Source organism: Plecotus auritus (genome assembly GCF_963455305.1).
Source record: "Plecotus auritus genome assembly, chromosome: 8".
NCBI lineage: Eukaryota > Metazoa > Chordata > Mammalia > Chiroptera > Vespertilionidae > Plecotus > Plecotus auritus.
The window spans coordinates 75,065,275-75,082,925 of NC_137782.1; the positions used below are offsets into that span (position 1 = coordinate 75,065,275).

At 38.2% G+C, this 17,651-nt stretch overlaps 1 protein-coding gene across 2 annotated transcripts in view; it reads left to right on the forward strand.

Moving 5' to 3' along the window:
- The window catches only part of BTBD3 (BTB domain containing 3), a 38,050-nt gene extending 21,472 nt beyond the window's left edge, over positions 1-16,578 (forward strand). The window contains exons 2-5 of one of the 2 annotated variants that reach the window (XM_080686734.1): positions 7,243-7,522; positions 8,029-8,119; positions 8,689-8,807; positions 12,584-16,578. In XM_080686734.1, coding sequence (XP_080542860.1) covers positions 7,380-7,522; positions 8,029-8,119; positions 8,689-8,807; positions 12,584-13,616 — 1,386 coding nt within the window. In that variant the 5' untranslated portion in view covers positions 7,243-7,379 and the 3' untranslated portion in view covers positions 13,617-16,578. Of the gene's footprint in view, positions 1-6,685; positions 7,523-8,028; positions 8,120-8,688; positions 8,808-12,583 lie in introns of those variants that run through there. The other variant, XM_080686733.1, reaches the window with a different exon arrangement.
- The last annotated feature ends 1,073 nt before the right edge of the window (positions 16,579-17,651 follow it).

A 17,651-nucleotide genomic window follows, 5' to 3' on the forward strand; every position in this document is an offset into this window, starting at 1 on the left:
TGGCACATATTTGCACATAGAGTTTTAATTGTGTATTGGTCATGATCATAGTATTAAAATGTAAAGAAAGCTATTTTAAATAAGTTACTATTTCTGCTAAACATTATATAGATTCCTTAATCCTAGAAATCTAGAATTGGAAAAGATAAGGGATTATGTAGTCAACACTTACACAGCAGGGAACTTATTATGAGATCCTCTAGAGCAGTGGTCGGCAAACTCATTAGTCAACAGAGCCAAATATCAACAGTACAACGATTGAAATTTCTTTTGAGAGCCAAATTTTTTAAACTTAAACTTTTTCTAACGCCACTTCTTCAAAATAGACTCGCCCAGGCTGTGGTATTTTGTGGAAGAGCCACACTCAAGGGGCCAAAGAGCCGCATGTGGCTCGCGAGCCGCGGCTTGCCGACCACTGCTCTAGAGAATATAAAATTTTTTGATTACCTTGTTTACCAGTGTCTTAAACTTTGCAAAAGAATTCCTTTAAATAGGTATGTTTAAAGTATCTCATGATAAATTTTATGTATTCCCTTTCAAGATCACCCCATTTAACATGTGATAGAGAATGATGGATTTAGATGAGTATTCCAGAAGAGGTACACACAGACACAGCTATAATAATAAAATATCACGTTAAATGCCATATGGAATTTTAAAAATCATTCCTACTTTTAAAGAAGGTCACATTCTACCTTTGGGCATTTTTTTTCCAAATTTAAGGTACAATTCAAGGTTCACTAGAGATCTATATGGTAAAAAGGAAATGACTTAGTGAACCTGCCCATGAGCCCATCCTTCCAGCTAGCACTGAGGTATGCCTTGGTCAAATGCTTGTCTTAGTTATTGCCCTCGGTGCTAGAATTCAAACTGGGTCATTGTTGAGAGAAGGCCAAATTGAGTTGTTAGTGTAGATAATGCTGAGTGGCTAGATGGACTACTTGCAACTTCAGGCTCTCTGTGGAGGTGGGGACAGCGGGACATCTGTCAACAGGTGATCTCATGGAGGTTGAATGGAGTCCAGTAAACACACAGTCTGGAGTGTGAGTTCTAGGTACAGATTCAGGCATTGGGTGGGGACCTGATCACCATGTACAATACGAATCTTGATTATTGAACGTCACCTGCAAATCCAAGCGACCTGGGACCTGTTTGGCCATTGGATGGGGCTGGAGCAAGTCTGGGAATGGGATGAAATGTCAGTAGCTATGAAGCCTGGAAGATTACGAGGGCAAGAAGCCAGATTAATCATTGGTTGTTTTGTTTTGTTTTTTGTTTTGTTTTGTAAGTTTGTATCACAAATGCTTCCTGCTTTGGGTATGATTGTTGATAATAGTGAAAGCTTACCTTTGCAGAATGTTTTAAACTTTTATTAAAGCACTTTCACAGACATGTAATCTTGCCTTCAAAATAAACCAGGGAGGGATGAACTGGGTGTAATTACCCCATTTGGCAGATGAGAAAATGAGGCTCACAGATACTAAGTAACTAACTGTAAGGAAACTTGTTATTGGGTCTTGCTTTTTTCACTATACCATGCTGCCAGTGTTCTACTCCATATTTATTTTCAAATTTAGAAAGCATGCAGTCTTTTCCAGTAGCTGCTGCTATCTTTAGGGACTGCCAACATTTTGTCACTTAATCTTTTTACCTATCATATCACAAGCATAACTTTCATGCAGTATTAAAGCACAAAAGAAGCAAAAAACAAAACATTATTCCATCATGACTTATCAGGTTAAATTTCTCTCCTCTGTTATGTTCTATTAATAATTTGTGGGAGTGATAACTTTATTTCTTCAGTCCACACTACCTTGTTTAAACCTTGGTTAACCTCACTGCTATAGCTGCGGAGGAGTCTTGTAGTAAACCAAATACAAGTCCAGACAAAGAGTCCAGACTTAGAACAGGTTGAACAAGAGCAGCCAGCATTGTCAACATAGGATTTGTTGGTGTTAACTGGGAATAGCTGGTTTTCAAACTTTCATTTTACGTGGAGAGCCTCCTCTGTTTTTGAGAAGCTTGCTCATGGTCGGGGGCTTTTATGGTCCTTCTTGTTGCACTTCCTCTCCATTTCTTTCCAGAAAGTGTCTTTCTAGCCTTCTTTCTACAGTGTGCCTTCCTGTAGGGTGTGATATGTTCATGACTTTCATGTCTATAAATTTTGCACATATATTTTTATTTTAAAGAAGAATAGAAATATGAAGATAAAGCATTATGTAAAGATGTAGGGTAATTATTATGGGTGAACATTAGAGTGAATGGAACAGACAAAATTGGGCAAGCAGTCAGGAAATCTGCATTCTAGTCTTGACATGGTCCCACTACTTAACTGTGGACTTTTCACAAATGTCTTAATCTGTGGACATTTGTGGGGCAGGCTTGCATGAAATGATTTCTATAGTCCCTTTTACTAGTTCCAAACCTCACTCAAGTCCCCAAACTGAACATACCAGATTCTACTAAATAAAGATAGGATGTCGTGCAAACCTCCCAGTGATGAAGAGGATGATTTAATTATCTTAAATTGATAATTTTGTTATTATTGGGAATTGACTGAAAAGAGATAAAGGTAATTGAACTCTGGCAATTATAAAAATCATCTGAAACCCTATTATTAGCTAACAACCTTTTAAGCTTAGTTCCTAATTTGCTCACCATTGTGTACCTAACACTTAATACACTGCATGATCAGCATGTTGTATTTTGAGAATACTCTCATAAAAGATTGATGGGCTTCTTGACCTGTTTACTTCATTAGAGCAGATTAACCATGGCTCTCTTGTATTAGCCTTGAAATTTAGGAGGTGTAGGAATAAGTGATACAATGTTAGTTGGAAATAAATTTTAGAGGTGAGATTTGGCAATAGATAATAGGGCTGGTATCTTTTATTACCCTTCAATCCAGTGTGTGGTATTTCTGGGTTACAAATGTAATAAATGGGGCTTTAACTATTTATATTTAAGAAGCCATAATTTGTGTTTAGTGAGATAAACTATAGAAATTAAAGCAGAGAATAAAGTGACATAAGTATTTTGCATATTCAAATCAATCTTAGATGTTTTTATAACTTTTTTTTTGTATTCTGGGTCATGGATTACTCTGAAAGACAGATGAGAGCTATGGCTTTTTTTTCCCCCCAGAAAAATAAATACAACACTCCCAATTTTGCCTGCAACCTGAGGGGTTTCATGGGCTCCATGAAGTTGATGCAGTCTTGCCTTATTCCTCACCTGATTGCCCCTAGTCCAAATTCTTCATAGAAAAAGACCCTGGGATGTTAAACCATAAAAACCTTTAGAAATAATCTGGACCATTGTTACTTAGACTCTCCTGTGCTCATGAAACCAATGGAATGAACCGAGACCAACATTTAAAGGAAAAGAAAAAAAGAATAAAACAGAAAATTTCAGAGTATATCGTAACAGGTTAAGAGTTAATTTTGTGAACTGCCTTTCCATTTGTGTAGGTGTATCCCTAAGTCTGAATATAAAATGCATGCCTTGCTGTGGATTGAGTGTAAAGTTTGAGAAATATTCATCTATTCTTGATGGACTTCTTTGTTTTGTAGCCGAGGAAACTGAGGCTCTTAAAGGCTAAATGATTTGTTCAGGACCCCCCAGCCCCCAACACACACTTACCTTAATTTTTAGTGGCTGAGCTAGAGCTGAACCAGATTACTTGGTTGCTAATTTTGCTGTGCCACAACATTAATTTTTTAAAATAAAATTGTGAAGTAGGTTATTTAAAAATATCCAGTAGCATCTGTTTCACAATTGGTATTTTTTAACCCTTTTATTTCCCACTAAAATCATGTCTGTTTTTGTCGTTGAAGATAATCTGGGCTTGAGTCTCTTTTCAGAGAATTGAAAAATGTTGGGCGGGGGGGGCCTCTCAGTTGTTTCTTTACACCCCTGAATGTTTACACTTAGAGCTTAATCAGAAGAATTTCAGAATAAGACATGAAGGTTATTAAGTTTCTTGTCCAAACCAAATTAAATTATTTTGAATTATTTCTTCATTCACTTGATAATTGAATGCAAAACGCAGTGCCAGAGGTTGATACTGGATAATTGGGTAGACCCGGCAACATTCCTTAGTTTTCTAGAAAAGGTTTTCTCAAACTTCAGTGTCATACAGCTCACCTGAAGGGTCTTATAAATGCAGATTCTAATGTAGAATCTGGCTGAGATCTGGGTTCTAACAGGCCTGCAGTCAGTGCTCCTGCTGTTGCTCCTTGGGCCCTAATTTCAGTAGCAAGGACCTTGGTAAGGAAAGATAGCTCTCCATAAGTTTTCCATTGTCTCGATTTTATTAACATTCCCATGCTTTTCAAAGTGGCTGCAAGAATTTAAATGCCATTCTTATTTTTTAATTGGATTACTTTTTATAGCCAGGACCATATCTTTGTAAACAACGGTGCTCATCAGTCCCCACATCTATGAGTAATAAGGCCCCTCTTCACAGCACTGTTCTAGGTGCTTCAGAATTAGCACTACTTCATCTAACTTGCAGATTTGGGATTTTCCACAAAACTTAATTTTCCAATTTTCAGAAAGAACATTTTCTAAAATACGTAATTTTCTTTCCTAACTGGCCTGTGTGCACATTTTTCTTTATTTGACTGGTGTAAGAGCAGTGTTTGTTGGAGGCTTTCTTGGTAAAGAGTGTTGAACTACATGCAAAATGAATAAAAGCCACAGAATCTTCTAAGTTCTCCAGTCTGCTTTTTATGCTTTTTCTATTTTGACTGTCCAGCTGCCAGTTAATACTATGTCAATCTCAAAGCAGCTTGTTTCCCTTTCCATTCTAATGATTACTGTCTGATCTGTCAGAAGGACCAGCTCCCTATTGTGGTGGCTTCCTAGGAGGGTGGTGTCAAAAAGTTAGTAGCAGTTAAGCAAGAGAGAATCCTTTGATTTTTAAAAATCATATCCTGAACACTTAGCTCAAATAGGAACGTATTTGTTTCTTTTTCATGCTTTGAAAAGCTAATTTCTAGATATCTCTCTCTCTCTCTCTCTCTCTCTCTCTCTCTCTCTCTCTCACACACACACACACACACACACACATTGTGTGTTAAAATGTGTTTGAAGGTGACTTGAAATTGTGTATGTGAGTGTAGGTAGCCCTGTAGTTGGAAACATGACAATCATAATAAATAAGCAGCTTTTTAGTGTCTGTGTAAAATGGGGATGAATAACCTACTAAAGAAAGACTGTGGTTCTCTTATGTAGCAGTGGCTTTGCTAACAGTTTTAAGAATAACAATGACAGTAAAGAGGATATTCCTTGGATCCATTAATGACTTAGGGTCTTAGGGATCTGAAGTCTGATTTCTGGTATGTTATCATTGGTAGATTATCAGTCATAATAACAGTCGAGGACCCCATTTGTTGAACCATCACTCTGTCCTGAACCCCTTATTCAGATGAATGTTGTGCAGCCAGCAGGGATGTGGCCATAAAGAGTGCATTCACTTGGGGGGTAGAAATGGCTGCTGCATTGGGGACAAGTAGATAGGAGGGAGATTAAATCTCCTCATTAGTCCCCCTTTGGGAAATAATAAGCATGTGTGGAACCTACAGCAGGTGTTTTTATTTTTCCTTAACCCACTAAAGCTAGACATTGTTGGAGGATTGGCTATAAAAAACAGATAGTAGTTTACAGTCTTCTGATTCAAAGTAGAGAGAACCTGTTTACATTTTAACCAGGTGGCATCAGAACATTTATCATGTTGAATAGCCATATTACTTGTTTCGTGTGAGAAGTTGTGGGTTATATTCTTAAAAATTATGACAAGGTTAAATGTAACCATAATATTTCAGTTGCATTTTGAAATCCTGAACAGGGCCCCATCTGACATATTTTTAGCGAATTATAACCCTTTTCCTCCCTTTATTTTCATTTTATTTTTTTCTTTATTTTTTCCCCATCACCATCTATCCCCCCTATATTCTCTTCCACCTCCACCACCTCCCTCCCCCCTGCAGTCACCACACTGTAGTGAATTACAACCTTGAAACACTGATTACCAGATTTAGATTTGTCTCACTTGAATCTTATTTTTGCATCTAGAATTTGTCTGTGCTTCAGTGCTGTTAAGCTTACTGGTATAATCTTAGTCTAATTAACAGTATGTTGTGATCTGGGACTCCTGTCAAAAATCATTATAGGAGCTAGAAAACACTGGGAAGTAAGACGAATACATGACCTCATCTCTTTCTCTCTCTCTCTCTCTCTCTTCTCTCTCTCTCTCTCTCTCTCTCTCTCTCTCTCTCTCTCTCTCTCTCTCGCACTATAACTTACATTCAGAGACTGGAAAAAGAAAAATAACATTTTTTCCACTAAGCTCTGATAAGTATGGTTTTGCTGTTAATAATTCTTTGTAGCTGGTAGAATGGAGAATTTCGTTTGAAGTATTTGAAACTAAATGCTGCCGGATAAAGATTTTACTAGTGATATAGAGTAGACATGAGTCCCTACCCTTTGTTAATAGATCCTGTTTTTTTAACTGGGGAAATAAAAATCTACATCTACTGAAGAGAAATCTGTGAGCACAAACTCTTCCTGTTTTCAAATGTATTTCATGGGTTGCTTATCTTATTTAAATATACAATAATACAGTAGACAAGAGAATGCAACTGCTGTTCCTTTAATACCAGAACTGTGCACGTTACAATAGGTGTCACTGTTTTGCTTGGTCCAATCATGATTGGTGACTTCAGCTATTGGCTCCGAGCACTGGCTGTCTGACTCCATCTGCAGGGCTATAATACCTACTCTCCTCAGATCCATTCACCACACAACTTCAGCTGGCTGAACAGACTCGCACGGCTCCAGCCCGTCTTGCTAACCTAATTCAGAAAACAAGTGCTGAGGCTCTCTGCCTGTCATCTTCGCTCACTGTAGCAGTTTCAGGTGATCCAGGAAACTAGGTTATTTTTATGAGCAAGTAAGAGAAACAGGAATCATGACGGGCATGTATTTAACAGACCCAGTACTGGATAAAACTTAAAGCCAGTTACTATTCAACATAGTGAAAAGGTCACCTTGCCTGGCTAAGAAAAGAAGCAAAATATCAGCTTGTTGGTTTCTGTGAACGTCTTAGCTCATGCCAGCCTCTTTTCCTTGATGTTCGTACCATCTTGGGATATCTAACTCTAAAGAGACATCCTGTACTCATGGTAGATGACAAGGAAAAGAACATGAAATGTCTCACCTTCTTCTTGATGCTTCCAGAGACGGTAAAGAACAGGTCCAAGAAAAGCTCGAAGAAAACAAATACCAGCAGTAGCAGCAGCAGCAGCAGCAGCAGCATCAGCAAGTTGTCTCCAGTTTGTTATGAAATAATTACCTTGAAGACTAAAAAGAAGAAGATGGCTGCTGATATATTTCCCCGCAAAAAGCCAGCCAACTCCAGCAGCACCACTGTCCAGCAGTACCACCAGCAGAACCTCAGTAACAACAACCTTATTCCGGCCCCGAATTGGCAGGGTCTTTATCCTACCATCAGGGAAAGGTAAGTGCCGGGCCAGCATATTTACTTTAAAAGTTTTCTGGGCCAGCATATTTACTTTAAAAGTTTCTGCTTTTGCACAACCCATGCTGTATTTTAACATAAATCTGTGTTTCCTCTTTTCCCAGCAGCTTTATTGGTAATGGAAAACTGCCTTGTGCCTTTTCCAAAACAGTACAGCTGTTTTCCTCTTAGATAAAAATGTTTTTGCAAGCTGTAACATTTAAGTGACAGGGGTATGTCTGTGGGCCACAGAAGACAGAAACCTTTTATTTAGCCTTAGTCTGATGAAAAGTTTGGATAACTTTTTTTTTTTTTAACTTCAGTTACTTCCCATGCGCTTGCAATGATTACAGACACAGTTGTTTAGTTGGAACCTTTATTTGTAGTTTTACCCTGACCTTTTTAAATTGTTGCTTAGCTTGCGTATCTTTTGTATGTTTTGTACATTGGGGAGGGGGTATTAAAAACGCTGGCTGTGTGAATTAATGAATTGCTTCTGTTTATAGAAATGCGGTGATGTTCAATAATGATTTGATGGCAGATGTACATTTTGTGGTTGGGCCACCAGGTGGGACTCAGCGGTTGCCAGGACACAAAGTAAGCAACAGCTGCATTACCAGTTTAGTTCTGAGATTCACAAAGAGGGACCCTGTCTGCCAGCCTGGAATTTGGGGTGGGCAGCTTGCTGATGGCAGGCAGTGCATGTTTCACCCCATCACTATGAAAGCTCAGCCTCTCCAAAGGGCTTTGGCCACGCTTATTTTTTTTTTTCTTTGTTCCTTTTACCCTGCTTTATAGCACGCACAAAAACATGCCCTTTTAACTCTCCAGTCATGGGGACTTGTTGTGACAGGTTAGGAAAGTCATATGTTTGCTCTTCCCCTAGAAGTCAGTCAGATAAGCTTTTCTTGTATTTATTTTGTAATGAGGGAACTTGTGCATTAATCTGTTAAAGCCTTGAGATAATTAGCAGCATAGAGACTGATTTGCATGAACATCTATCTTATACTGTCACAGCAAGATACACTGTACCTCAGCTTTGACAAAAGAGCAGGTAGAGGTGCTCCGTGTCCACTAAACCTGATTGCTTAGAGTTGTTTTTCTGGGCTGATTTGCTGAAAATGTTTCAATTTAGAGCATGAAATAAGATTTCCCTTTCTCCACAGTATGTTTTAGCTGTTGGGAGCTCTGTGTTCCATGCAATGTTTTACGGAGAACTTGCTGAGGACAAAGATGAAATCCGTATACCAGATGTCGAACCTGCTGCTTTTCTCGCTATGCTGAAGTAAGCATCATTCGTATGTTTGGAAAGAGTTTGTTTATGCTGTATTTGTACTCTGCTGGTTTCACCATTAAATTTAAGTTCTGTGTAACAGAAAAGGGAGACTGATGAAGAAAGAGGGTGCTACTTACCTTGTAAATGTTTTTGGAGAAAACTGCATCTTTCATTGGAAAACGAGGAATGATGCAGTCATTTATAATCACACCATAGCACGGGATTTGGGGGCAAGTGGCTTGTGATTTGATTTTTAACAACTTAGAATTAAGGAAAAATAACTTTCTGGCATAGGCATTATCTAATAGACGATGTCCTTTCTAAAAGCATTGTGTGTGAAGAACTCTTTAAAGGCAAATTACATTTTTGCTTCACAATTCTGGAAATATATACCTTGTTTAACTCCACCAGTTAAGAGATTCCTCCGTTTTTTAGGGCTTATTGTTACCTACCAGCAAATGTAAAACTTATTATCTGATATTTGCACATACACATACATGTACTCTTACATAAAATCAGATACCCTTTCTCAAGCATAAGAAGCGCTTGCATGTGATAGTAGAGGAGAAATTTTTGAGAGATATGAATAGTTTTCTATAGTTCCCTATATATACAGAATAACTTTAATTGGTAATATAGCAATATAAAGCTATAAGGTATATATTAATTAAAAATAGTTTTATATCTCATGGGTGGGTGTTTGAGAATACAGTACATGTTAATGAGATAAATAGAATCCACGTCTTTACATGTACTGGTGCTAGGCAGTTATAACCTACCATGTTACTAAAAAGCAATTATTATTCTAAATCATATTTATATAATTTGTTGTTAAATACTTACTCTAGCACACCAGGTATATTGGAGTTCAGAGTTATCAGCTGCTGTAGGAATTTCAGCTCACTAGAATAAATACAATGTTTGTTGAAAAAAATTATTCAAGTGGGTCAACAAGTTGGACAATAATCCCACAAATGGTTAAAATGTTGCTATTTATTGTCTGCTGACCTAGTAAAAAATAAGTAGTATAGTTAATTTTGTAACCGAGTTCCAGCTCAGTGCATGACAGCTAGTGAGTTAAGTGACAAGGAGTTGGGACAAAGACAACGACTTCATTCAGAAAGCCAAGAAGATGTCAGGCTAATGTCCTAAAGAACCATTTTAAGAAAGTACAGAATTCGGGCTTCTTTTATTAAATAGGAGAGGCAAAAGTTGATTGATGACTTAGACATCTGGGCACCAGCAGGGGTTCAAGAAAGATTGGGAAACTTCTTAGTTCTTAGTCTATTGACTCTAGTTGATGTGAGTCTGGTCATAAGGTTAGGTTTCTGCAAATCTGTGGTAAACATTGTTTTTGTACACCCTTCATCTCCTTGGGAGAGGCAGTCTCTGGTAGTAAGGGGCTGTTTTTGCACAACTAAAGTCACAAGCAGAATTGCTCTAATGAGTAGCATGTCTGTATGCAAGACTAAGCAGAAGCCGTTAACCTAAAGGCCATGGGAACAAAGTAGGCTTGAACATGATAGTCAGAGACGCCAAGCAGTTTACTGTTACAATTCTAGAACTTAAAAATAATTTATTTATTTGCATTATGGTTTTGAAATCTAATTGCTGCTGACTTAAACTTTCACAGTGGAAGGTAGGGAAGTTAAAGGCAAGTGAGCATGTGAAGTACCAAAATGTAAACTAATGTACCACTTTTTAACTAACTGCTTTGTAATCTTTTAGAGATATAAGTATAGGAACCAATTTTACTTGCAAGATTCTCTTTATTTTCACAAGTCAAGCCAGCTTTGTATATTATCTGTTGCAGAGGGTAATGCTGCTGCTTCAGCATTTTTACTTTACTACAGTGGAATAGTGTTGTGTCGTTCTAGATATATACACAATTAGGAAACATGAGTGAGCATCACAGAGTTACATTTCACCTAAGTAATTTGATTGGTCAATTGACAAGCATCTTTTCTCATAAATGGATTGCCTAGAATATATCTCAATGTAGCTTTTTAAAATTAGACAGGCTGTCCACGTAAAGTGGTAAAAATCAGAGACGTAGTAAGATGCCATTTGCTGTCATGCTGTAGTTATCAGTACCGCGTTGTTCCAGGGACAGAGGTGGCCAGGTTTTCCTCATGCCTGCATGTTGGGTGAGTAGCTAGTATTCCTGCAATGGGTTGTCAAGGAAAAGGGAAGACTTCTCAGGGTAAGAACCAGAGTGCTGACTCTGCTTCAGAAACCTCCCCAACGTCCTGGTTTTCTGGCTATAGCATCTGTAAGCTGCAGGAGTTTGGTCAGGAGGTCTTGCCAGTGTAGATGGCTTAGCCTATCAGAGAAGAGAAGGAGCTTTCTGGGATCAAAAATGCCTGTTTCATTTGTGATTATGGACATTTTTCTTATTGCCATTGCCATCGTTGTATGTGTAACTTAGCTAGAAAGATTTAAAAATGAAGTATTATCAGCATGTATTTTTCACCCATATGTAGTTCTCTCTGACTCACTTGGTGAACTGTAGCAATCTAAAAGAAGCATATGATTTCTGCCTTTACATATCATTGTAGGAAACTGCAGTGTTCCCCAAAGCATTACAGAATCACAGGAGTAGTGCATATTTAGGCTTTCTTACTTTGTCTTTTAATTAAATATATTATTTAATTCTAAAGGTGGAAAGAATGTGTGGGAGAAAACAAAAAGTTTAGAGTTAAAAAAAAAAAAAAAAGCCAATTACAAAGCCTGCATTAGATTTTGTGTAAAGGTAACTAGAAAAGAGCGTTGAAGTCCATATTTTATAACCCATTGAACTTGGAACTACTTGAAAAATATCTTATTTTTAAAAATATATTTTATTGATTTTTTTATAGAGAGGAAAGGAGAGAGAGTTAGAAACATCAATGAGAGAGAAACATCAATCATCTGCCTCCTGCACACCCCCTACTGGGGATGTGCCCGCAACCAAGGTACATGCCCTTGACCGGAATCGAACCCGGGACCCTTGAGTCTGTAGGCTGACGCTCTATCCACTCAGCCAAACCAATGAGGGTGAAAAATACCTTATTTAATCTCAGGTTTATTTTGTGTTTAGGAGAAATCCAAGTCATACTTAATTAAAAGTATCAAGATGGAAACATTGCTAACATTATAGTATTAAAGGCATTTGTTTCTATCTGTATATTCAGAAAAAATTTAAAGTAAAACATGTAATGCTTCTAAGACAGAGGGGAGTTATTTTTTCATTTAATATAAAAAATACATGTAATAGAATTTTGCTGTTTTTTTTTTTTTATTGATTTTTTACAGAGAGGAAGGGAGAGGGATAGAGAGTTAGAAACATCGATGAGAGAGAGACATCGATCAGCTGCCTCCTGCACACCCCCTACTGGGGATGTGCCCGCAACCAAGGTACATGCCTTTGACCGGAATCGAACCCGGGACCCTTCAGTCCGCAGGCCGACGCTCTATCCACTGAGCCAAACCGGTTTCGGCAACTGGTTTTTTTTTTTAATATTAACTATCTCTGATAGGCCATTCTAGTATCTTTTATTTTTTTTATTAAATGCATAGAGGCTAGAATGATAACACAAAGTTAATATCTTTAATTATGTAAACTAAGTTGAGATATTAAATTAAGAATATATTTCAGATGTGTTTTTTTTTTTTTAATCTCTAATCATTTTTTGTCACCTAAGATAACTTTTTTTGAACTAGCTTGAAAGTAGTTGCATCTTTTCTTGCTGGACACACTCATTTTGTGAAAATTCCATTTATGTGCTTGTACTTTTTTCTTTCAGATATATCTATTGTGATGAAATTGACTTGGCTGCTGACACGGTGCTGGCTACTCTTTATGCTGCCAAAAAGTACATTGTCCCTCACCTTGCCAGAGCCTGTGTTAATTTCCTGGAGACCAGCCTGAGTGCCAAGAACGCCTGTGTGCTCCTCTCCCAGAGCTGCTTGTTCGAGGAGCCAGACCTGACCCAGCGTTGCTGGGAGGTGATCGACGCCCAGGCTGAGCTAGCTCTTAAGTCTGAGGGATTCTGCGACATCGACTTCCAGACACTGGAAAGTATCCTCCGCAGGGAAACTCTGAATGCCAAAGAAATCGTCGTTTTTGAGGCAGCTCTCAACTGGGCTGAAGTAGAATGCCAGAGGCAAGATCTAGCTCTGAGCATTGAAAATAAACGCAAGGTCCTCGGAAAGGCACTTTACTTGATCCGAATACCTACAATGGCTCTGGATGATTTTGCAAATGGTGCTGCACAGTCCGGAGTTCTAACTCTCAATGAGACCAATGATATCTTCCTCTGGTACACTGCGGCCAAAAAGCCCGAGCTGCAGTTTGTGAGTAAAGCCCGCAAGGGCCTTGTCCCCCAGCGCTGTCACCGTTTCCAGTCCTGTGCTTATCGGAGCAACCAGTGGCGTTATCGGGGCCGCTGTGACAGCATTCAGTTTGCAGTGGATAAGAGAGTGTTCATCGCGGGCTTTGGGCTGTATGGCTCCAGCTGTGGCTCTGCGGAGTACAGTGCCAAGATCGAACTCAAACGGCAGGGCGTTGTCCTGGGGCAGAACTTGAGCAAGTACTTCTCCGATGGCTCCAGCAATACCTTCCCTGTGTGGTTTGAGTATCCAGTGCAGATCGAGCCAGACACCTTCTACACAGCCAGCGTGATACTGGACGGCAATGAACTCAGCTACTTTGGACAGGAAGGCATGACAGAGGTTCAGTGTGGCAAAGTGACGGTCCAGTTTCAGTGCTCCTCAGATAGCACCAATGGCACTGGGGTACAGGGAGGGCAGATTCCTGAACTTATATTCTATGCTTGAAAACACTTCCTGAAGCAGAGTGGGCTGTGAGGTGCACATCTGGTTCCTACTTGCTTGATGCTTCGCTCATCTGCAGATATATGATCTGCGCAGGTAATTTGTAATGAATGAAACTGTAGGCAGTTTCTAATTTCTTTCAACCTTTTAATTATGTACAGGCAAAAATGCAGCATTTGGCTTTTAACTCTATGCTTCAAAGAGCCAAGTTCTTATTAGGGCTTTGTGGTTTTTAGAATTGCGTTTGTCTGTGCAGCTGGGGAGAATGTGTGCTCTTTTCCAACTGCCCCATTGACCTCCCAGTGTTGTCCCTATTAAGAAAATTTTTTAATCACCTCAAATTTCCTTCAGGGCTTTATTTTGACAAATAGAAGTAAATAGTCTAAAATAATAATGACAAGAGTTATTTTTAAACAGAACACCCCACCCCCCCAAAAAAAAGAAACAGATAAACCTCAGTGTACAATTTTGAAAGAAGTTTTGTTTCATAATAAGTAATAATTTAGAAAGTAGATAGTAATCATGTTTAGCTCTTATTTTATTTTCCTTTTAAATATTTTTCTTCTGGGAATGGCTTTTTCTTAAATCCTACATTCATAAGATTGTTACATATTAAATACTGCAAAGTGTCAGTGTAGGGTGTGAAAATAAGAATTTGGTTGATTGTTTAGACCATGACTTCTGCTATAAGCAGATTTGCTCTATATATTAGAAGGCAAAGTATTGCAGAACAGACACTTACTTAGAAGTAACTAAATTATAAAGTTTTGTCATTAGAAAAAAGTTGCAGGCCTATTATTTTAAACTAGAACATTTTAGAAAGGAAACCTAAAAAAGTCCCATACTACAAATGGATTAATTGATGGCACAATAAAATGCACAGTTTGAAAAAGTCAAACACTTTTCTCCCCACTTAGCTTCTGATCCCTACCATTTGCTTGTTTTCCAGGTCTTACTGTATATATTCCTATTCCCTTTTTTTATGAAAAGAGGACCAAACAATTCTTTAGATGAATGAAAAACAATTAGTTTTGTAGCACTACATGTTCCTATAATGATACCTTTATTCATTGATTTTTTAAATCTGAAATACACTTTCCCTGTTTTACTTTGATCACATGCTACCTTCTTAGTTCATTATAATTCTGTCTTGTTCCTGGAATGCTAGAATCTGGCCTCTGGCCATCTTAAAGTGCCAATATATTCCTGCAGGGTTTTAAAAAAATGGTCTGGAGCGATGCACCTGATCAGGCCTAATAGTCACTGCATCATCATCATCACATCCAGCTCTCTTATTTGTCCCTGGGTAATGTAAACAAAGGAGGGAAAAGCTTATCAAAAAATTCTCCTTTAGTGATGGCTTATAAATGGTTGAGTGCCCGTGACCCTGGTAGTGTCCAGTGTGTTCACTTCCAGTTGAAGTATCTGTGTGTTTCTGGGCAGCTTTTCTGCTCAGTGTGATCCTGAGATGGCTTCCCTTGCCACCCAGAGTGTGGTCCCTGGCCACCTCCTTCTCCTGCTCTGCAAGCCTGAAGCTGGCTTGTCTGGAGCCAGGGGTTAGTCCTGGGGTGGGTGTGTGTGCGTGGGCACCCATGTGCATGCAGGTTGTTGCCGACTCAGGAATTGTCTCCTCCCTGCCTGGCCAGTGAGAGGTGGGACAGAAATGTTCCCCCTGCTGGCCCCAGCAAGGCCCCAGTCAGTGACTGCCCTTACCATATTCACTGTGTTTCTGGGCCACTTCTTCCCCTGTAGACAAGGGCTTGCTGCTTTTGGCCGGCTTTCCTGATGGAGGAAAACACTGGATTATGGGAAGTGTTTTAATTGTCTTTGCCATTACCTATGTCTGTTAGCATAGATGATCAAAAGCTGTTACTGGTGATTATAAATGAGTACTCCCAGGACAACTTTCCAAAATTATCTAAAAATTATTTCTTATTAGAGAAATAACAGATAGTAGTGTTGGCAAAGTATCTATGAAATAAACATACATTTTCAATTTAAAAAATAATTGTACAAATGATTTTTTAAATAATTACTATTAAATATTTCAGGAATTCATAGCTACTGTGCAAATTGGTAGACTATGTGCCTGATTACAACGCACTCGTTTTTAAGCCAGAGGAGAAGAAACTTTGTTTATTACTAAGTTCATCATATCAGATTGTAAGGTGGGTGTGACAACCTTAGAGTGAAGATTGTTCATTCCATAACACTCACTGTCCATGCTCCTGTTAGCTAGCTGCCCTCCATGTGAACTCCCCATGAGATCCTGTACACTGAGTGCAGAAGAACCTAATTGTATGATCGTTACTGTTACCTAAAGAAAAGACACACTTACCACCTGATTGGCTGGTGACGAGAACTGTGGGTTAAATTTGAAAATTGTATTTAGAATAAATTTTAAATCCTAGTCTCCCTTCTGCATTTTGAGCAACATGGAATGAAGGCTAATGTGCTTGCTTTATTTTCTTTGCTAATCTTAAATTTTGTAGCTTTTAAAAGTAGAAACTATTGTTCTGACAAGGCAGGCAACTCTAGTGTATAAACACAATTTTATTAAAATATTCTGTAAATGCTTTTTCCAATGTATCTGGCAGTCTGCTGTTATTCATACTGGGGATAATGGGGAACTAGGCTAGCAGCTCTAATGTAACATTCTTTAAGCATATCTTAATATAGTATTTAAGTAAATGGTCTCATTTCTATATAATTATTGCACTGAACTGTCTTTTTTGTTTTTTAAGTGTTGAAATAAGCTCGACTAATTCAAGTCACTAGCCATTTGTGCATCAGAGTGCTTGAATTTAGTAGCTTACAGCATTATTTATGAAGGAAAATATATAAATATGAAGTACCTCATGTTGAATGTTATTGTACTGTATTTTTAATGTAACAGTGCAGATCTTGTTAGACACATGAATGTGTATAATCATGTTAATGCAAATAAAAATAAAACTGATTCATAGATTTGTTTTCCTTAGCGATTTTGCAGGTTCCTTGAAATAGTAAAAAATTTCATTCTGGCACTCTTGGTACCACTGCATTGTACAGAGATGGTTTGTCAGGAGCATTTGTTTGCTATGATATCTCTGATCCATAAAGAAGTAAAAATTTGAAGCTAAAGCATAAGAGAAGCTAAAGCATAAGAGAACAATTCATATGTTAATCAGTTGCATTGTTCAAAGTCTGACTCTTAAGTTAATGAGAGGGAATCAATGGATACATTTATATTTCCCTGATGGAATTTGGGATTGGCTGGCATTCTGATACTATAGTTGCTCATATGTCTGTGAATCTGACTGTACTAAGGGGGTAATACTGCATTACAGCTTTGGATGTGACCAGTGCTGCTTGTTGCTGCTGGGTTATAATAGTTTAAGTTTAGGAATTTTTTTTTTAAAGTCATATGAGAATTTTGAATATAATTTTTATGTGATCAATTAGTTTTATATTTCCCCTTACCAAGTACATTAATATGCACACATTTATACATAATTATATACACATGTACATATATTATTTCTATGTTGCTTTCATACTAGAATGTATTGTGAAACCTTGTATATTTGCTAACCACTTCAGTTGCTATGGCATACCTGCTCAAAGGACTTTTGGGATCTTTTCCAAGAGTAAGGGAACTAGAGGTACACATTCTCATCAGCTTAATTACAGATACAGCCTGACTTGGAAAGATCTTTAATCCAGGAAAGTCTTAGCCATTCTCTCTTCTCTATTGCTATTTAAACTTAATCCACAGATGTTTGTTTTCCAAATCCCCAAACAGTTGAAAATTATCTTCCTCCATTGTTGGCACTCAGGATCAACATGTCAGTTAACTCTATGGCAAGCCTACAAAAGTCATAGACTTACCTGGGGCGAGGGGGAAGACAGAAAGGAGGAAAACATCCCTGGTGGACTAAATAGTATGAAACTTAGAGGCCAAAATAAGAGCAAGTGGCCCTGAAAACCTGCAGTTATCATGAGTGGTAGAGTAGGGCTTTGCCTGCCTTTGAGATGCTTCAGTAGAAGATGACTACA